Source organism: Desmodus rotundus, chromosome 1 (assembly GCF_022682495.2).
Source record: "Desmodus rotundus isolate HL8 chromosome 1, HLdesRot8A.1, whole genome shotgun sequence".
Lineage (NCBI taxonomy): Eukaryota > Metazoa > Chordata > Mammalia > Chiroptera > Phyllostomidae > Desmodus > Desmodus rotundus.
Genome location: NC_071387.1, coordinates 188,794,057 through 188,816,171, shown reverse-complemented (window position 1 = coordinate 188,816,171; position 22,115 = coordinate 188,794,057). Strand labels below are relative to the sequence as shown.

Genomic DNA, 22,115 nt, shown 5'->3' with positions numbered 1-22,115 from the left:
TTACTGAGTATTTTTATATTAAATAATCTCCATTAAAAAGTATGATCAATTACAGAACACCAAAACAAAGAATAAAAGACTTTTTATTTGTAGAATTTTAAAGGTAGAAGTCCAGATTTTATGTATTTTTTTTTTTGTAGAGTTTATCTGATAACAAAAGGAATACATATGTGGGGAAATTTTCAACAACATGAAAGCACACAAAAGTAAGAATCATGGAGATGATCACTATTCATATTGGGGTACATCATTCCTGACTGATGGTTTTCTCTAATCAGTTACAAATGGACACATATTCTATTATAATCTGTGCTGTGTGTGTGTATACACGACAAGGTCTGTCCGGAAAAAGTCCAGCCATTGTTAATATAACGAGAACAGTTCGCGTGACATGGATGTAACCTGACAGCCAAGGAGAGTGGACTGGAATGTGCATGTGTGAACAATGACAACTTTACTGTACTGGTCAGTGGGGACGGTGGAAGCTGTTGAGTGAACATGTGTTCAGTGTGGCCTCACATTCAAAATGACTGAGCAAGTAAAGCAACAAATCTGCATCAAATTTTGCCTTAAAGCTTGAACATTCCTCCATGGAAGTCATTCAGATGACTCAGAAGGCTGCCGCTATGGACAACTGGTGATTCACAGCTTTACCACGACAACATGCCTGCTCATACGTCATGTCGCGGGCAGGATTTTGGCGAAACGTCAAATCACCCAGGTGACTCAGCAGCCCTACAGCCCAGATGTGGTACCCTTCGCCTTCTGGCCTTTCCCACAACTAAAATCACCTTTGAAAGGGCGGAGATTTCAGACCATCGATGAGACTCAGGAAGATATGATGGGATAGCTGATGGCAATTGGGAGAACTGTGTGAGGTCCCAAGGTGCCTCCTTTGCAGGGGACTGAGGCATCATTGTCCTATATACAATGTTTCTTGTATCTTCTTCAATAAGTGTCTCTATTTTTCACATTACATGGCTGGATGCCAGACCTACAGGGATTGGTGACTATGGCTTAAGTTCATTTGTTTACTGTTGAGTGGTCCTGACAGATACTTACTATCTGCTATGTACAGAAAAGGTTTCCAACCTGTTTTAATATGTAAAACACCCCATCAGAAATGTGCTTTTAGGGACTTCGTGGTATTCAGGTGAGCAGGTGGAAGTCGTCTTTGATTTCACCATGTCCGTATTCCACACGTTTAGTCCATCAGCTTGGCTCCACCTCCAGAATGTGTCCTAGATCCCGCACTCGATCATCCCCTTGGACCTGGGCTGGATCTCACCCCCAACCGGCCCCTGCGCCTTCTCTGGACCCTGAAGAGCACCTTCCACACACCAGCCAGTGCTATTTCAACGACTTCCTGTTCCACTTGGAATGCAGTGTGTTTCTGACACAAGGGGACCACGAATGGACGGCAGTGGCCCTCCTTTCCATGGCTATGGTCCAAGAAAGGCTTTTGGCTGCCTTGGATATATGGGCTTCCTGAACATAATTTAAAGGGTCCAATTTCCTACTCATGCTGATTGCAACCACTGTAAAATCACTCTTTGAAATTTAGTTATATCAATATGTTGTATATAAAACACAGCTCATTTGTGTAGCATATTAGTTTTAAGATGCTGCTTTTCCTATTCTCCCATCATGTCAGTTTTGTTGAAATGAGTGCCACTTTTTGAGCCAAACACATTCCCCAGAACAAGTTATCTTCACTCCTAAGTTGTGATAGAGAACTTTAAAAAAGGAGAGTCACTGGAGATTGTACCAAGCTATAAACAACTACTTCAATCTTTTTTCCCTGGTTTTATCTTTTTTGTTCAGTTGTGCTGAGATATAATTGACGTAAAACATTATGTAATTTCAGGTGTACAGTGTAACGGTTTTATACGCATGTATGTTGGGAAGTGGTCACCACAATAAGTCTAGTTAACATCGTCACCTCCCAGATTACAGACTTTCCCCCTTGGGATGAGAACTTTTAAGATCTACTTTCTTAGCAAGTTTCAGATAAACGGTACAGTGTTGTTAACTCTGGGCACCATGCTCTGCATTGCATTCCCAGACCTTATTTGTCTCGTAACTGGAAGTTTGCATCTTTTGACCACCTTTACCCAATTCCTCACCTCCAGACACCCCCTCTGGCAGCCACCAGTCTGCTGCTCAGTGTCCATCACATGGCCTCTCACTGTATCACTGTCTGAAGAAAGTTCTGAAAAGCTTATTTATAATAACACCCCTTCAATGATGAGGTCAAATCCCCACAAATAATTATAAAATCTGTGATGCATGTCTTTGTCTTTAATTATACCATTGTTATTAATGTTATTAACATACAATATAATATAATAATATACCACTTCTATCAGGAAACCTCTGTGACATCTAAAAGCTTCCCAAACTAGCGTTGACTGATGTCATTTCAGCTGTTCTTCCTCCCCCAGTGCTTTTCTAAAGAAATCCACTGTACAGCCCCAGTGTATGATAGAGTTGGCGAGATCACATCCTCCTTCTGAAGGATAATTTTAAGTAAAGCACAGCAAAGCATGCTTTTATTTAATTTTTTCTTTTATTGATTCTAGAGAGAGGGGAAGGGAAGGAGAAAGAGAGGGAGAGAAACATCTGTGTGAGAGAGAAGCATCGATTCGTTGCCTCTTGCATGTGCCCCAACAGGGAACTGAACCCTGAAGCCCAGGCATGTGCCCTGACTTTGAATTGAACCCACAACCTTTCACTTTGCGGGACAATGTCCAACCAACTGAGCCACAGTGGCCAGGGTACAAAGCATGGTTTTAGAGACAAGTAATATAGGGGCAATTATTACCCCCTTGGGCTCTGTGAGGTACTGCCAGGTCCCCCCTTGGGAAGGAACCCTGACCAGTACACCTAGGAACCCAGGGTCTGCCCTTTCTCCATCCCCCGGCTTTGCCCAGAGGGCTACCTTGTTCATTTGAGGGCCTGGGAACACAAGGCCAAGAGAGACACCTTCTTGTTCACTGAAGCCCGTTTCCCAGGCTGAAGTCCCCACGAGGAGCTTTACTTTGCCTTTGAAGTTTGTAATTCTGTGTTGTTGGGAAGCCCTCAGAAACAGCTGTTGTACTTCTGTTTGTTGGTGACACTCCCTATTTACCTCCTCACATGAAAACAGCACTTTCTTGGGGGGAGAAGGGGACCCCATCATCCTGGAAGACATGTCTGAACACAGTGTCCCCCGTTGCACATCCATCCACAGGTGGCGTGGAAGCACATGATACCGTGTGTCCCTTGCTCTTCACTTATATTTAGGACTGAGGTGATGTTTAAATTTTAACTGGGCACAGAAGCTGGATCAGGAGGAGTCTTAAATAGGTCATTCATTGCCCCTCACAGTTTTCAGTACAACTCATGGTTTTATTATCTAATTTAAAAATACAAAGTCAAATATGACACAGGAAATGCACATTGATTATAAACCAGCAGAATGAGAGCAGCATCTGGCGGCGTGACCCCCCTGTGAGAGCCAACGGTGAAGTGTGTGTATGGCATTGCCATGGTTTGATGCTAAAAGCGGGTACAGGTTAAGAAGCCAAGTCTCGTTTCCATTTTTAACCTGCGGACTTCCTCTAGTACTCAAAATAGGAAAGAAACATGAAAGGCAAGGACGAACAGCACACGTGGAAAGGAAATTTGAACTTGGTTGTAATCCGGGTATTTTTATCAGGGGGGAAAATGGCGGGTTGGCATGGCTTTCAGAGGAACACACTGGCGGCAGCTCAGGTGTGTACACAGCTCGTCTCCAAGGACACAACTCACAGCACCTGAAACACCTGGGAGGAGCATGTGCAATGCCCTGTCTCACACACGTCCCTGGAGATGGACGCCCGCCTGTGGAGCACAGACCTTTGTTCCCCTGTGTCGGGCCTCCTCCTCCAATCTCTGGGTTCAGACCTGGTGCTGCCTGTTGGCTGGCGCTGGTGTAGGGTGGGAAGGATAGATAGTCTCACAGGGGACCGGATGCACTGTGGCTAACACCCAGCTCACCTGGTGAGGGTTGACTGGCCAGGGTCGGGCAGGTCTCATGGAGCAGTGTCAGCGGGAGAGAAGTGGTCTCTCCAGGTCTTTTAAGGGGTTAGAGGAGGAGTCATCAGTGCATTCAGCAAGGGCTGAGACAGGCTTGTGGCTGGAAAAATGGGAGCAGCACGATCCATAACATAGCACTGGATTATAGCCCAAACTGCGCATCCTTATGAGTCCATTTAACCTTACTGATATAAATGATTGAGTGAAAAGTGAATGGGGGAGGGAGGAGAGACAAATCTTTGTCGCAGAAGAATTCTGAATAGTGTATGTGGCTACTCCCCCACATACACTATTGGAGGTGGGGCTGTGTCCATATGGGCCATCTCCCTGCCCCCTTGAGGTGGTTGGCCTTACACTTGTTTTCAAAGACTGGAATATGGAAAGGGAGAAATAATGACTTTGCAATGGAGGAACCTGGCAAATGCTACTTTATGCAAATGATCAACTTAACATGACCAGCGAGAAGTCACGTGGATATCATGAACTCCCTGACCTGATGTGAGAGAAGGACCCTTCAGCTCTGTGGTCTTCTTCCCCCACACCCATACCCTCAGTCTACTTGGAGAGAAACAAAATGATTTACACTGAGGGACATGCTCACAATACCTGATATCTACAAAGTACTCCTCAAAACTGTCAGTCAAGGTCATGAAACCCAGGAAAGACTGAGCAACTCTCAGACCACAGTAGACTAAGGAGATGCGGTGACTGATTGCAGTGTGGTGCCCTGCATGGGATCCTGGAACAGAAAAAGGACATTACTAGAAAAAACTAGTGAAACACCAAGTCTGGAGTTCAGTTTATCCTAACCTACCAGTGTTGGTTTGAGTTTTCACACACGTATGGTGGTAATGCATTTCGCTAACCCAGGGGAAACTGGATGAGGGGTATACAGGAAGCCCTGTACTACCTTTGTAACTATTCTATAAATCTAAAATTACTCCTAAACAAAAAGTTTATTAAAAATAAAGAAAGTTTACCCCAGCTGGTGTGGGCCAGTGGATTGAGCACCAGCCTGCGAACCCAAAGTTTGCCAGTTCAATTCCTGGTCAGGGCACATGCCTGGGTTGAAGGCCAGGTCCCCTTCATGGGGGCATGCAAGAAGCAACTGATTGATGTTTCTCTCATGCATCAATGTCTCTCACCCTCTCTTTCTCTGTCCCTTCCCCAATCTCTAAAAATAAATAAAATCTTTAAAAAAATAAAACAGGTTGGTTACGCTTATAGGAGAGAGGTGCTGGATGCTGGAGGAACCCCTCACGGGGAATTATTGTGGAGGCAGGAAATTGGGGACTCCCCCTCCCCCTCAGAGTCTCATGGGCCAGGGTTCTTTTCTACGTCTCTTCGGGTTTCATGTTTTGGATTTGCTTTGTTCCGTTTTTAAAGCCATTGCTCTTTGCTATTCATTGAAGGGGTTTTACCCTGATGGGAATGAAGTAATTTAGGAAACACCTTTAAGTTGCTATTAGTGTATTACTTGGAACCCTGAGGGGTCCCGAAGGCGATACACCACGTTTGTGAGAAGCCAGATTTATTATCGGACAGACAGACAGACAGTGGTTGAGGCAATAAGGAGTCCCAGCCCATGAGGTTATTGGAGGGATCTGCCCTTCCGCAAGGAGCGGTTATGAGGTCTCTGAAGTCAAGGCCCTCGTCTTTCCTACGTGTCAGGATCAGCAGATGCCCCACTTGTCTTGTAACAAATGCTTCTAAAGGGGCTGCAGCTTCTTCAGAAGTGCCTAGAGGCTGTATGATACCGGCTGGGCACACGGTTTCCTCAAACACCACTCCCAGGGGAGGGGTCCTTCAGCTTCAGAGGAGATTTCTCATCCCCACCCAAGGCTGGGTCAGCAGGTGGAGCTCAGCCAGCCAGGACCACAGTGGGGTCACGTGGGGCAAAGGAAAAGGCCACCCAACCTGGAACCTCGAAATGAATATGGAAATAACGATTAACTATTGAAGGCCTGTTCTGGTGCACAGTTTCCATTTCACTTTGGCTTCTCCACAGAATACGGGGCAAAAGTATAGCCAAGAAGCAACTTATTAGGTGCTCTTTAGGAATGAAAAGTAATATTTAACACTGACCTAAGCGACACATGAAAAGGAGGATCAACATATAACAAAAGTATTGTGTAATCCATAATTAAACTGAAGGCTACCATTGCTGTCTCTGTCTTGCATTGTATTTTTAAGCTCAAGAGATAAGATTTGTCTTGAGCTGTGCGTCACCCTTCGTCACTCTAGGCTGTTTCCAGGATTTGTGGTCTTAGGAAATTTCCATTTCCTTGTGTTTGCTAAAAGCAGTGAAGTCTGCCAGACTTCTTTTTCTCCTATGGCTATTTGTTCTAAATTTCTTGGAACTGAAGATTCTCTGTCAAGAGCCTTCACCACTGAACTACACAGAGAGCCTTAGGACAGAGCTTCACATAAGAAAGCCAACAAGATTTTTCAGAAACAGGTGTGTTCTGTGGAGGGAAGCTTGAACCAATGGTAACATTTGGTCCCCTAGGGAATTTGATTTCTGTAGAAGTGTCTATACTTCTGCTGGAGTTTTATAGAAGATTTTTTGGGAGGGGAGGGGTTGAAGGAAGGAGAGAAAGAAATTGACTTGCTACAAAAACCTATCAGCTGTGTTTTAGGGAGAGAAGGAATGATGAAGTAAGTAGGGACAAAACCAGTCACAGGTGACAACAGGGCCTGGGGGTGGGGGGCGGTTCACAAACAGGACTTTGTAGGGACCCCGTTAAGTGCAATGAAATGGGTCTCAGTAAATGCAGGATACAATACAAGCAAGCCAGCGACGTGGGGTGAAGCGCCCTACGACGTCCCAGCACCTGCCTCTTTTCCTGTAGTCTTTCCTTAAGCGGTTGCTTAACGGCCCCTTTTTCCTCCCCGCAGTTTCCCGAGGCTACTCCTGTTCTCTGAATGTCACTTCCTGCTCTTCTCCATCACGTTACCCACCCTTCCTGCTGTGAACCTGCTGAACTAGTGGGAAGATGGGCTGTTTGTGGTGTTTGTTCTTTGCTTCATGGATTCAAATGGTCATTAACTTCTAAATGCCACAGAAACTCCCGACATATAATGAACTTTTATTAGGAAATATATTTGATCAGAAAGTTAGGACATCAAATAGACCCTCCCCCGGGGATCAGCACGACTGGTACCCCTGGCACAGGGGACGACACCTCGGAGGCGATTGGGTGTTTCATGATGCTCCCTGATGGCCTCTCTCCCACCTAGCTCCTTCCACACCTTGACCCCTTTCCCTCCCTGTCATTGTCCAACTCTTCTCCCATGCTTCTGCCCTTCCACTCCTGGACTTTCCACTTCCGCCAGGCTTGCTAGCTTCTCCAAGGTCCCTTGGGCTGTACTCTGGTGTGTCCAAAGCACACTTTCAAAACAGCTTTGCTTCAACAGCTCCCTTTGGGAGGTGGGGCATGGGTGTAGCATGAACTGGAGGGGAAAGGTATGGGAGGCACTCACTGGCCAAACTGAGTAGCCTGTGGCAAAGATTGGGTTCTAGTTGGTGGTGCCCACCAAGACCATTAACAAGTTATGTGATAATCAAGACATGGCAATCTAGGACATATTAACACAACGCAAGCTCTGAGAAATAGCAGAAAGAAAATAGTACGCTATGTATTGGGTTACCCTACAGTTTGTGACCCAGACAGGTAGACCGATGAGAGGGAGAGGGGTCTGTTATTAATTTCTCCAGGAGAAGCGGTGCAACTCCCCGGCTGGGAGCTAGGTGACTACAGTGATACGGAAAAAGGAAGAGGAAGGTTGACCAGACAGCTGAGGGGCGGGGGACTTGCAGAGGCTCTGTGAGTCGGTTTTAGACTGCCAGCTATTTTTGGATGGAAAGAAATTTGAGGGAAACATTCCATGTGCAAAGCTTTAAAAAGGTAAAAAGATAAAGTGGGTAACTGAGTTGAGTCTGTTCTAATTATCATGAGAAGCAGCTGCGATAAAAGGTTCTTACTCTCCCCTTTTGGCTGTTCAGATGACTGGGGTCACAGTTTTCCAACCGTGTCCTGAGCAACTCTGGGTTTCCAAGGGACCTTTCCAAGGGCAGCAGGGGCTGCCCCTGTGGGGGAGTAAGGCTGTATTTCAGTGCTGTGCCCCCATTAAAACTGAGGAACTCTTTTTGATTGTTGGTGCAGCATAGAATTTGGGGGGTGGGGGAAAGCTTTTATTATTTTGAAAGCCATCGATCTAGGACAAGTCTCAGTAGGATTCCACCCACTAGAAAGAAGAGCGAGGGGACCGTCTCTCAGTAGTGTGGCACGGCGTGGTAATTCATTAGACCCGTCATTGCCAGATGCATCGTTCACACCATGTACACATACAGTTATTTGATCCTTTGATTTTTTTTATTTATCTTTTAAATAAAAAAAGATGTTCTTTTCCATTTTGTCCCAGAAATATACTTTGATACTAGTTCCATACCCTTATTCTACTTTTGCAAAGTGGATAATGTGTAGTCTGAATTTTTGTGGGAAACACATTCTGTATTGGCTATACTGGAAGTCATTGGTGGGATATGAAAAGGTAGGGAGAGGAATTCTTAGACACCTGAGGCAGTGGGTTGGGGAGGGCTTGCTCTGGTTTCCTTTCTCTCATGCTTTCAGCCAACATGTGTCTTCTAGGCAACAACCAACTCCCCAAAGGCAGTTCTCCTACTGGTCTGTCTTGAGTGAAAAATTAGAAGCCCAGTGCCCCTGAAGGCCTAGTTTCCCAGGTAAAAACAGGGATTTTTTTTTTTTTTCTGTAGTGACAGGAAGCCACAGAAAAAAGTTTCCCCTTCCATTTAAAAAGAAGCCTTTTTAAAATTTATCTTAAGAACAACTTTTTTTCTTATCATAAGAACAGTTTGTATTTGGTGCACAAAAATAGAAAATACAGTGAGGCAAGAAGAATAAAATGGAGCCCTGGCTGGTGCGGCTCAGGGGATTGAGCGCCAGCCTGGGAACCGAAGGGTTGTGGGTTCAATTCCCAGTCAGGGCACATGCCTGGGTTGTGGGCCAGGTCCCCAGTTGGGGGCACACAAGAGGCAACCACACATTGACATTTCTCTCCCTCTCTTTCTCTCTCCCTTCCTCTCTGTATAAAAATAAAAAAAATAAAATATTTCTTAAAAAATAAAATGGAAAATATTCATTATTTCTTTAAGCCAGAGAAGAAAGCCATGTTTAACACCTCAAGCCAAGTCCTTTGTAATGCTCTTCCTTTGTCTTCTCTCCCTCCTCTCCCTTTCTTCCCCCCTCCCCTGGTCCTCTCCCCCTTCTAGCTTCCCTTTCTTCATATGTATCTTTCCAGATATTTTTATCAATATGTAAATGTATATCTCTGTGACCACAGACCTCTGGTCAGGACCTTTGCTTGTAAAAAAGACAGAGGTTAGGAACAAGGAGCTGTGTGGTCACTGGTGGGTTTTCTGGGAGAAATATTTGTGGATATATTTGCGGTCTGAGGGGGAAGAGCCAGCAGAATTCTGGAGGGTCATGACCTGGCAAGAAGAAAGTGGGGTCACTGGTGGTACAACTGTAGAAGAGAGGAGGGGAGGGCCTTGACAAAGTTGGGGTGTTGTCCTTGTCCTCAGGGGGTGGAGGGAAGGGAGGGTGAGAGTGTGTTTGGGGTGGAGCAAAGCAGAGGCCGAGCTGTTGAGGGAGTAAGTGTTCACTGGACTTTTCTCAGTACTGTCAGGTTGGGTGGCACATCTCACCTTTGACGCGCCACCCAACAGAAGTGTGGACGTCAGAAGAGCAAAGACCACGGCTATAAAACCAGTGGTCAGAAGAGGACACATTTCATTGTTGTTCTAGCCTGTTGTGCAGATGGGACAAAGCTACCACCTACGACCATCTGTAAAGGAAAAACATTTCTGAAAGAAAAGATTCCATGTGGAGCTGCTGTCCACATGCAAGAAAAAGGACGGATGAAGAAGGCATGAGAATCTGATTTAACAACGTCTGGTCACGAAGGCCTGGAGGAGTTACTCAAAAAACCAGCTTTGCTCATTTTGATCACTTCAAAGCCCATGCTGCACAAAGTGCAAAAGCAATCGCAGCAGACTTGAAACCCAACTTGCTGTGATACCTGGTGAGCTAACCAGCAAACTGCAAATTCTTGATGCGTCAGTGAACAAGCCCTTTAAGGCCCTAATGAAGAAAGGGTGGACATCGTGGATGCAGCCCGCTGGTAATGATTTAACACCTACTAGCAGGATCAAGGAAGCATCCATCACCCAGGTTTGTGATTGGACCCTAAGATCGTGGACCAGTGTCAAGAAGGAAGTGGTTGTGAAATCGTTTAAAAACTGGCTTCAGCAATGCTGTGGACGGAACTGAGGACGATGGAATTTACCAGGATGAGGAGAGTGACTCTTCAGAAGACACTGGGAATGTAGAAATTGAAGAAGATGATACTTCTGATATTGACAGTGATGAAGAGTTCTCGGCCTTCTATGATGCATAAATATCATAAATTTGTCACTGATACATGAAATATTTTGTACCTTGTGTTTTGTAGTTATTTGTTACATAAAGTTTCTTGTACCATAATATTTTTAAAATAAATGCTAAAATTCCTTTATAATACAAACTGCAAGTATCTAAATATAAATTAAAAATTAAAAAATTAGAATGAAAGATTTTTTCCTGAAAATTTGGGCCGAAAACACGAGTACACATTATGCATGGCAAAATATGGTAATGCAGGCTACGTATATAATTAAAAATTTCTACTAGCCAAGTGAAAAAAAGGGAAAAACCAATAAAATTGATGTTAACAATGTATTTTATTTAACCAGTATACCCCAAATATTATCATTTCAACATGTAGTCAATATAAAAATTAGTAATGAGATATTTTACATACTTTTTTTTTCCTGCGACGTCTTAAAAGTCTGGTGCGGCCACATTTCACCTGCTCGGTAGCCACGCCCAGTGCAGCTCTGGAGGGTCCGCACGGTGTGTAGCACTGAACGCTAACATGCAGAGTAAAAGTGTCGTTCTTGGGAGGTGACGCCGACTCTCTTTGGCCAAACTCTGGGCGGCTCTTCTGAGCTCTTTTTCAGCCTTGGGTGTGTCCTCAAGACCCCATTTTAGCAAGAACCCTTCAGTAGGATTTTGAAGGAGCATGGATATAAGAGACTGAGTCTATGGAAGCGTCTGGCCACGTGCGTGTTGGCCAGGAGGTAGAGGCTCCACTGTCTCTTTGGCTGGAGGCATGGAAAGAGCACTCAGCCCTGGAGGCAGACCCTGGCTCTGACACCAGCAGGTCACGTCACTGTCCGGGGCCTCTTTTTGCCTTGTGAATTTCAGTACTTAACACAAATATACCTAAAGGTGAATTCATGGTGCAAGCAAGTAACTTATTTTATTTTTTATTTTATTTATTGGAGTGACATCGGTGAATAAGATTATGTAGATTTCAAGTGCACAATTTGATGATGCATCATCTGTGTATTGTATTGTGTGCCCACCCCCCAAAGTCAAATCATCTTCTGTCACCATATATTTGGCTTCGTTTACCCTTTACTTCTCTCACCCCTTTCCCTCTGGTAACCACCATACAGTTGTCTGTGTCTACGAGTTTTTGTTTGTTTTTCTTGTTTGAAGCAAGTAATTTAAAAATGCATGAGGGAGTGCGCAAAGGAAGTATTTCAGTACATACAGGGTGTGGCACAAATAACGCCCATTTTCATTACAAAATCTTTTATTACACAATTATAAGCATGTATTTCTGTAACATAACAATATCACACTCAAGCACACCATATGACATTTTAGGTGAAATGTTGAAATTAAAACTATAAATTACTACACCCATATTATTACCCTACCAGCCACGCTCAAGCAGGCATTGCTTCTGCCGGACCCCGTGTTTCATGGCAGTTAATGGGCAGTTCATCCGTTACAGTGCCGATCAGTTAGCTGCCCTTTACAACCGAGAGGCAGCTTTCTGGGATGTATTCAGTTCTGTAGTAACCAGCAGCCAAGTTCAGCAACAGCTACACTCAGAGAGTCAAGAAATAGTAAAATAGGAGCTTAGGAGAACAAAACGTAAAATTAATGGGAAAGAATTGTCAGAACTGAGAGTTAGCTCAAAGAATTAGCATTTTTTGGTTGATAAGAGTAAATAGAATACAGCAGTATTCTCACGGATAATATTTTCAGTGTTTCAACTTTTCAGTTCTTTAAACCTGAAATTTCTAACAACATAGCCCATTGCTTCAGGCCCCTGGACAACTGATCCTCGGAACTCTACTTGTGACTGTTTTCTTTCAAGGTCAATGGTACTTGAGTTATGTGTTTGAGTATTTGTACTGCCTTAACCTTAGACTTCGAGGTTGAAAAGTTCTGATCTGGTATGAAATATTAAAGAAATGTGTCCAGTTGTGACATGCATGTATCACAGAACAGCTAATACCATCAAAAGAAAGCAGACTATGTTGTTTCAACTTTTCAATTCTTTTATGCTCTATAAATCATTCGGACACATACATGTAAAATATACATCGGCTATAGATATATTGCTGGGATTAGCTATATGACAATGGAGTAGAGGCATTTTAAAAAAGAAAGATATATAGTTTCTTAATAACTAGATCTTGCCTTAGTAACGTTACCAATCAGGAGAACAAAATAGTTTCAAGTTTTATGCAAAGCTTTTAGGATTTATTCCTAAAGGTATCTCAGTAATACTTCTCTAGCTTCTTTTTCCTTTAAATGAGGAAGGAGCTATACTTTCTATTTTTAAATTGCAATGTGTTTTACATTGACGTGCGACATTATGTTAGTTTTAGGAGCACAACGTAATGATTCAATATTTGCAAATATTATGAAATGATCACCACTATGAGCCTCGTTAACATCTGTCACCACACAGTTAAAATTTTTTTCCTGGTGATGAGAATGCTTAAGATCTACTCTCAGCAACTTTCAGTTATACAATACAGTGTTATCAACCGAGGTCACCGTTTCCATGACTCTTATTTTGTAAATGGAATTTGTACCTTTTGACCACTTCTAAAAACTTTTCTGCTAGCCTTTTGGTAAAAGTAGAATTGAAGCGATTTTTGCCCTGCTTTTGGAAGTTGCAGCAAATGAGGTGGGGATTGATGACTCCTGCGCAGTGATGAGCCAAGCTATGAAAAACATCTCAGGCTCAGCCCCACTATGGCCAGCGTCAGGCTGCTCCCTGAGGGCCGAGGGAAGTCCTACGGGAGAAAGCAAGCTGCCCGATGGAACACAGGGGCTCCTGTTTGTGTGTAACTTATTCTGAGTTGAGAAATCTAAATGACCCAAGGAAAGATTTTCATTCAAAACAGTATTCCTCAAGACACAATAGTTTATTGCTTTTTTTTTTTTTTTTTTATTTTAAGTGAGAGCTCTTTTGCTGAGTGGCTGAGTGTTCTCAGAACAAACAAACCTCTCAGCTCTGGCACGTCCAGCCCACTTCACTCGCCCCCTTCCAGCTCCCTCCTGTGAGCAAGAGATCCGATAGCCCAGGCTGAAGTTGCAAGCTCCCCGTGGCCACGTGCCTACCCTTCGGTGGGGTGGCTGGTCCTGCCAGGAAAGAAAAGGAAACAGAAAGGGTAGGCAGGCCTAGGCGAAGTCCTCCCAATAAAGGGTAATCGCTGGTGGTGACAGCTTCTCACACGACTGGACAGAATACGCTGGGCAGCCGGGCTGCGCCTGCTCCCAGCTGCCTGTCACGGTGCTGCGAGTAAGAGGTGACCTCTTTATTTTTAGAAGGGCACAGTCATAATAACTCAGCGCTTAGCTTCATTCAAGGCAGGCGGGCGCCTCGGGAGTTTGTAAACACCTACTTTCTGAGTAAGGGAGGAGTGCTTTTTTTCCAAAAAGGAAAGAACTGGACTACTGGGCTTTTTCCTCCTGATAGTCATCGCTGGAGTGGAGAAGAGAGCGCTGTGGCTCGGACGTGCTGCAGCCTCCAGTTTCTGTATTTTTAAAGGGCAGAAATGCCTGCAGGGGAGGACTTGGGACCAGACAAAAGGTAATTACAATATATTTACTTCTTTTTGAGTCCATTTCATTTGCTAGTTATCTTTTTAAAAATACTGTGACTAGTTTAAATGAAAATTTAAAAAAATTAGAATGCAATCCCTTAACTCCAGGAAACTGAATTTTTGGTACCCTGGAGAAAGACAAAGTTAACTTAAAATATGCTTAGAAACACAAGGAAATGTGTTTTCCTTTAAGGAGGAAGTGATGGTGTGAAATTTTAAAAAGTATTTCTCCCTATACCATGTTAAGTCTACTTGAATTTTCTGATGTTTGATTTTTAACTTTAGATGATAATTGTTGGAAGCCTAAGCTAGTGAACATTTTGTAAAGCATTGGCGTTTTAAAGACGTGTCGAACATTTCTAAAAGTTAAACTATTAGACCAATATACCAATTTTGGTATTTAAACAATTTTTTTTAACCACACTTCTTGTCTTTGAAAATGTGGCCAGTTTAAGTCCTTATGCAGAGCATTTAATTGGATCAGTGTTTTTATCAATATATAGCTCTAGTAAGAGGGGATAGAGATGGGAAAGGAAACAGGCAATTAATTCCTTCTAATATGATCATAGCTTGTGCCCATGTTGAAAGCCTTCACTTATAGCCCCATTGCTGAATTAACAAAACTTGTATGAATCAGTTTCATTGGAATTCTAATTAGGTCATGGAAATTAAGATAAGAAGTAGAAAGGGAACAAAACAGAAACGAACTCATAGATACGGAGATCAAACTGATGGCTGCCAGAGGGGAGGGGGTCGTGGGGTGGGTGAAGGGATGAGAAGTGCAAATTGGCAATTACCAAATAGTCAGGGACAGAAAGCATAGCGTGGGGCATGCAGTCAGTGATGATGTGGTGACGGTGTGCGGTGCCAGGTGGTGCTGGACTTGTGGGTCCGTCACTTCTTCTAAGTTATATAAATGTCCAGCCACTATGTTGTATACCTGAAACTGGTGTAATATTGAACTGCGACTGAAAAATAGCTTTGTTGTTGTTAAAGAGGAAAAGGGGGCTATTGACAATTCTATTGTCAAAGAAGGTGGAAACTGGTAGCCCTCTAGGAACAGGAGTGCCAGGTGGTGTTGTTTTGTTGTTCTTCCCTTTAAAATAAACTGCCCTTTTCAGCTGTGATTATATGATGTGTGTTTGTGTGTGTGTGCGTGTGTGTTGTTTATAATAAGTTGTAATTGTGTCCTTAAAAACTCCTCCTCTCTTCTCCAGTTTTCTCTCGTTTTTGTTTTCTTTCAAATTTCTTCCCAATACATCAAAGGGGGACATTAAGTTGACACTTGAATGAATAATGAAACAGTTTTCTCTATGAAATGAGGCATCAAATAAAGTACTTGAAGAGGGCATTTACGAAAGTGCCTAGATTTAGGACCTGGACTAACTGACTGGCTAAGAAGACACTTTCAGAGAAATTCAAAGTCAGTCTTGGTTCTGAGATGATGGGGTTGATCTACCTGTACTGTATGCATCACTGCCGCCCATCGCATTTTAATGCCTCCCAAGTCAGGACTTTCTCTTTTCCTCTTAGCATCTTGGCGTTCCCACCAGCTCCCTGATGGACATTCGCACAGAATAGGCATTTCAATAAGTAATTGTTGAACGAGATGTATGGATAGCCCATTTTAATACTAGCCGTGAATGTGTAGGTGGACTGATCATTTGAGACTGAAGGGAAAGATTTGGCAGAAATGTAATAATCAGCAGAAGTAATTAATTGTAGATAATTATAAATGTTTTGAACTAACAATTTGTGATGTGCACTAAACGTAAGATGGTTTTCTAAGACTGCTTTACTGGTTACAAAGGACAAACAGACAAGAAGGAGAGTGTATATATATTGAATAACAATTATTATTTCTAAGGACTGATGATACATTTGCCGAAAATGGGAAAGCCCCCTCACTGCCTTGGAATAATGTACCCCTGCTCCCCTTTTTTATATTGATGCTGTGACTGCCCACCCTTAACAGTTTGTGGTCTCCTGCGCAATGAACTTTGCTTTATAGGGTTTTTTTTTCCTCCAGTCTATGCAGAAAGTTAGAAAGGGCATCCTGGACAGGGTGAACATTTAGGGCTAGGCTAGAAATAAAATATTACGTTCGAGAGGGAATTTTGCTCATGCTAAATATGAGATGAAACGCCACTGGACGACTCCGTCGGTGCCACGTCTGAAAGAGAAATAGCTATTAAAAGTGACGGGCCTGCTGACAACAGTTGCTCTTAGGGCTACCATTGAGTCCCACATGCAGACTCCAGTCCCATTCTGGAATTCGGTGACCTGAATTGCAGACTTCGGTCCCATTCTGGAATTAAGTGACCTGAATTGCTCTGTAACGGGCAGTGAGCTAAATCTGAACGAAGTGTTTTAAACCGGTGGACACCAAATGGTGGGGAGCTTCATCAGTGTGTCGGGATGTGCGCAGAAGGCCCCTGCGCCGATTGCTGTGTGCACTCGTGGTTGATGGCTTGGAGGCTGTGTTTCATACTCGCCAAATGCACGGAGGTGAACACAACTGCCTGGGGCAGGAGGGAGCCCGAGGGCAGACCCTCTTCCTCGCTGTTTATCTTGTTGCTGGTAATAAACACTCTGGTATTAACCTCCAAAGACTCCGTCCTCATCTGTGTCTGTGTTTCAGGTTCAGGAGATGGGGGGAGGGTGTGAAGGAATGCCATTCTGAAGGAGGGTGAGGTAGGTAGAAACCCAAGTGGGAAGCCAAAGAAGCAAAAGAGATGGTGGAAGTGCCTGGGGGAAGCTGGCAGGAGCAAGAAATACGAGGATAATCAGACCCCAGCCAGAGGCCTAGCTCTGTGTGGTCCCTTGACCCACAGGATTTGGGGCCCCACCATAGAGGTCACCGTGCAGGCCCTCGATGTGGTCCAAATATGGGTGGAGGGGTGTGGACAGGTGAAACATTCTCTATTCCAGCTGCCAGCAAGGGGAATGGACCCCAAGCTACCAGGACTGAGCTCAGCAGGAGTCTTGTAGAAGCACTTCCCCACCAGGCCTTCGTGCCCACACATTCGCTCTGTGCGTGTTATTCAGCATGGCACCGAAGTGGGGTGCTATGCCACGTGGTGGGGTGAGGGGCAAGGCCCCTGTTCTCATGGAGTGTATGGTCTGAATGGGAGAGACAGACACTTTAACCAGAGAATATTTCAGCTAATAAGGGCTAAAGATCATGTTTAGCATGGTAATGTGGGAGAATACCTGGCATGCGTGTGGTAAGAAAGAGTGGTTCCGGAGGCCTCTCCAAGGAGGTGAGTGGACAGGTGTAGAGGAGCCTGTGGCTGCGCCTTCTAGGTAATGAATGGTGTGCTGGTCTCCGGGGGAGGGGAAGCCCTGGTCTTAGCGTTTGCTGATGCCTTTTCCAGACACACACGCAGGTCCCTGAAAGTGGAGCTGGGCACGATGCACAGAGTTGGTTCCGGAAAGCCTGTGGGAGCCAGCTCCAGCCCACAGTGACTGTGCGGGTGCAAGGGCCGGCGTTTAATTCTAACGCGGCTGCATCTTCTTCATGGATGTTTCCCCATGGTGTAGGAACCATACAGTTCGTGAAGGTCTGTGTTTCTTCCACCGTCCAACATAGTCTTGGAAAATGTCTCTCCGGCATGGAAAATGTTTACCACTTTGGAAATCCTCCTTTGACCCAGCTGAGCTAATATTTGAAATTGATCAAGAACTTCAAGAACAATACAGTCTGTCCTTGCTGCCCAAGCGTGTTTGTGTGCAGTATCTTAACCACCAGTTAACAAGCAGCCTGCTTCCCAAACCCGTGGAGCTCCCCGAGTCCCTGTTAAAGCTGATGTGCATTTTATAAACACAGGTGACTAATTTTTTGTCATCCCGCAAATGTGATGAGGGTCTCTTTGGTTTCCTCTACCAAAGGAGGGTGACAGCTGCTGTGTGTTGGGCCGTGGAAGGGGCTGTCCCCGGGCTGTCCCCGAGCTACAACAGAAGCTGTCCCTACAGAGGAAAAGTCATCGTGTGTGTACTCCCAGACTTTTGTCCCCTCGTGGGCAACTCTGTCTGGGTGGATCAGGTTGTCTTATTCATCTCCTTACTGTGCGAATCTGGGACCTGTAGAAGGTACTAGAGCTCAAGGGCGTAACTGAGGGGCAAATCTCATACTCAGTATTGTGTTCCCACGAAAAGATGTTAAAGTGGCTCATTGGGGGAAATAAAAACAGTATAGGGAAGAATGGATGTAAAGAAGAAATGATCAACTATCATCTTAATGCCCCCAAATGATACTCGGATATTTTGCTTTCAAGTATTTCTTGGACAGGTTCTTTTGGTGTTTTTTTTGTTTTTTGTAAAGTTATAATAATTATATATGATACATACAATTTTATATGCTGTTGCTTTTTTCCCCCTCATGAGCATTTCCCAATGATCTCTAACATTTGGAAACATTTTTTTAATGCCTGAAAAATATTCTACCCTTTGGATTTTCCCACATTTATTATTATTACTAAATTATTGAAAATTGTTTTGCCATATAAATGAGAGTGAGATACACCACTTAATTTTTCTAATGACGGGATGATTCAGTCGAAAGGCGTCAATATGAGCTGCTAGGTCCCCAAGGCCATCTGTGGTCCGGTCCTTGTAAGCATCCCAGTTACAGTCGGGCCCTCCCTCCGCAGCAGTCTCTACAGGAGGCAATGCTGATTGCCCGGGCGTTCGCGCCTGGTTGGTCTGGTCTGTGAGGGCTGCATGTTTTTCATGTTTGGGGCAGGACCATGAGGGGCCCGTGTTTGGTTCACATTATTTTTATCCTTTGTAGGATCGCTTTCACCCAGGTGAGTGTGGGTTTTAGGCCGCAGTCCAGTGTTACGTGAATTTACCTCTTCTACAGGATGCAAGGGTGCCTGCCCAGTGCGGCTGACAGTGAGCTGAGTAACCACAGGAGCAAGTTCAAGTTCAGGACATGTGTGCATCTCTTGTCCAATTGGTTTGTTCTAATGTATGAGCACTGTGAATTTCCTAAATGATCATATTTCCATCCCTGCTGCAGTCATTGGGAGGTGAAAGGACAGCTCACCTCTAGCAAGTATGTGGAGCCCTCTGGAGTGCACCTTTGTGTGCTCTTCTTCCCCTGGGCCGTTTCCTTTCCCATCAGGCCCTTCAGTGGTGTTCCCTTGTAGGGCCACTCCCTCCCCCTTCCCTGCCCCTCTGTGGCTGTGATAGCTGTGTACTGAGGCATCCAGCTGAGGGACCCAGTGTGGGATGCCACCCACCCCAGGCTCTGCCTCCAAGCTGTGGGCCTTGGGGTGGGGCTGCACCTCCTGGATGAAGGTGCACCATTTCTACAAATGCCTCTTGCAGACCAAGGGCTCTGCTCCCTCAGATGCTTGTTTTATTCCTTGTTTTCTAAGTACTTTTAGAGGCCACCTATAGGTCTTTATGGACTGGAGTGAGATAAAATAATTACCAAGAGAATAGCCCTTGCCACACACGAATTAAATATATACCTCTGTGTGGACAAATGGAAAGTAAAGTCTCCTGTTCTCCTGGTTTTTCGCTGGGGACTAGGGGACATAAGCATTGCAGTTCCAGAGGAGGTCCACTGAGGTTGGAGTTGGGGTGAGAGAAATGCAATGACTCAATTTTGGGTTCGGGAGGCATCAGCTTGTGATGCCGAAGGAAAGGTTGCTTTGAAAATCAGTAGTTTTCTTCAGCAATCTAACTTCTCTTTCAGCTGAAATCTAGTGACTTCACAGTTTGTTCCTGCGGTTGATTGGCTGTGTTGCAGCCTAGTAAGAATGTGTAAGCATCAGCCAAACTCAGAGGAAGGACCTTCAGGCAGAAGTGTGCTAAAGCTCTTGTTTTTGCGTGTGTGTTTTTAGCTGTTCTTGTGAAATCACTATAAACTCTGAGTAAAAAAATAAAAATGACCTCCTGTGGGAATATTGGCTGCTGGCTCTTCGGCCAGAGTCATTATGACTTCATCCAGTGCCTTCTGTGAGTGAGAATCGGGCAAAATGGTTTTAACCCTGATTTGTTCTTTCTCATTTTCCTCTCAGACTCTCATTCATCCACTCTCTCTCTAATCCCTTGGCCCCACCTGTGCCTTCACACGAAGAGCTGCCTTCTCTAGCCCACGGTGCCTGTTGTCTGTGATTCTGAATTGGGAAAGACGAGAGGCAAAACACAGATGGAGCAACGTGGGGCAGTCCGTCTAGGTCACAGAGTGTCCTGATGCCGAAGTTGGGAAACAGCGGGAGGGTCCCAGCCGTCCCTGGGAGACTCGCACAAGTTGAGGTGGTGACCAAGAGGGCAGTGGTGTCATTCTTAAAAGGAGGTTCCTGTCAGTCTTCCAGGCCGGCCACGCTCCCCCCACTTCCTCAGATGCAGCCTCATTTTTGCAGGGTTGGGCAGCCCTGGGCGTGATTGTCATCCACAGGGCAAATGCCACCGAGGGCTATTAAAGATGTTGTTTTGTGGTTTTCCTGGAGTTTGGGAGGAGTCCAGATTGTGGATTCTTTGTCTTAGTTGGGGGACTGCAGTTGTGAGTGCCCCATGTTAGCAGAGGGGAGGGAAGGGCTCGAAGCCCCAAAAGTCAGTCCCCTCGCGGTGGTAACGGGTTTACGAAGGCTGCTGTGTGTCAGGGCGGAGACCGGTGCTGCAGAGCTGCTCTGACACCCACAGGTGGTGTTGCCTAAGGGGGAGTGTCATGTAGTCATTGCCGTCACCGGGTGGCCGCTTGCTGGCTGGAAACAGACCGAACAGCTGTGCCCAAATTCTACTCTGTGACTCAGGAAGTGACATTTCATGGTGGTGTTTTAGTTGAGGGATAGGCAAGTGCTTTCTTTTGAAAAGAAAACAAACTTATCTATCATCTTCAAATTGCACCTGTAGATATTAAACCTACAAATTCTGTCTTTAGACAATATTTCTGGAGTATCTTGTGATGTGAGGGGCAGAAATCTTTCCTTCTGAAGTCAGTAAACTGAATATGAGTTCCAAATACTCACACTTTCTCATAGTCATCAATGTCTTGAAGGCTGTCTCTTAGGAGTATGTTTGTTTTGTGAAGGAAGGCTCTGAGATGGAGCCTTTGTTATGAAAGGAGTACCTACGTAGATTAGTTATAAACCTAGAATGAATCTACTTGCTTGCTGAAGCAAGAAGAGATTTGCTCAGTAAACGAAGGCACAGCCAGCTCTGACGGCACCGATGGAGGAAATAGCTGATAATCCCCGTTTGGGCAGGCGGAGGGGAAACTGGGAAGCTCTTGTGTTCCGCAGGCAGGGCTGAGGGCTTGAGGGCAAATGGCCTCATGCTATCGTGCCAACTCCTATCGACTGCAAATGGTGCCTGGAGCTCTGATAAGGATTGTGGGGCCTTGTTGGGAAGGTTCTGGAAAGAATTCTGTGGCAGATTACTGTGATCTGCCATGCTTGGAGAGGGCGAGTGGGCATGTGAGTGAAGCTCACTGTGCCAGCGGGAGGACAGGGAGGGAGTGGGGGAGCAGTGGGAGAGTAATCTTTGCTTGTTTGATGTTGAAAGACTCTAAAGTTTTCAGTGATATTAGTGGTACCTTGACCCTCATTAGTTACTGATATTCTGAGCTTGAGAGGATAGAAATTTTACCTGGGAAAAATCTGAAGTTAGATGCCTCTTTGCTAAATCCTGGATAAACTCCTAGGGCAAGGTCTATTTTAAGATCAGAAGGAAACCTTTCTCCTTGTAATACTTTACAAGTCAAATCTGGCATATAACAACTTCACCAGTATTATGACAAGAAATTGTGTGCTTCTCTTTCATTTATTATTAGCAACAGGACTGTTTTTTATCCAAACGCTGTAAAACAGGCGTGGAAGGCTGGTGGATTGGAGTTGGAAATACCTGGAGAGACCTGGTCCTGGTGTTGCTCCTTCTTGGCTGTGTCTACTTTCTCCCCTGTAAAATGGGGGCATTTACCCCCATTGTCAGGTTGTGGTGAGGGTTGCAGGTCATATGATAAAGCTCCTAATGTAGTTCCAGCACTTAGTACATACACAGTACC

At 44.8% G+C, this 22,115-nt stretch overlaps 1 protein-coding gene across 4 annotated transcripts in view; it reads left to right on the top strand.

The window, feature by feature from the left end:
- Positions 1 to 22,115, top strand: part of RETREG1 (reticulophagy regulator 1) — a 112,697-nt gene that overhangs the window by 65,914 nt on the left and 24,668 nt on the right. Inside the window, exon 1 of one of the 4 annotated variants that reach the window (XM_024578426.4) lies at positions 13,720 to 14,085. The exons of the other annotated variants lie outside the window; for them this stretch is intronic. Coding sequence (XP_024434194.3) covers positions 14,051 to 14,085 — 35 coding nt within the window. The 5' untranslated portion in view covers positions 13,720 to 14,050. Of the gene's footprint in view, positions 1 to 13,719; positions 14,086 to 22,115 lie in introns of those variants that run through there. 4 annotated transcript variants of the gene reach the window in all.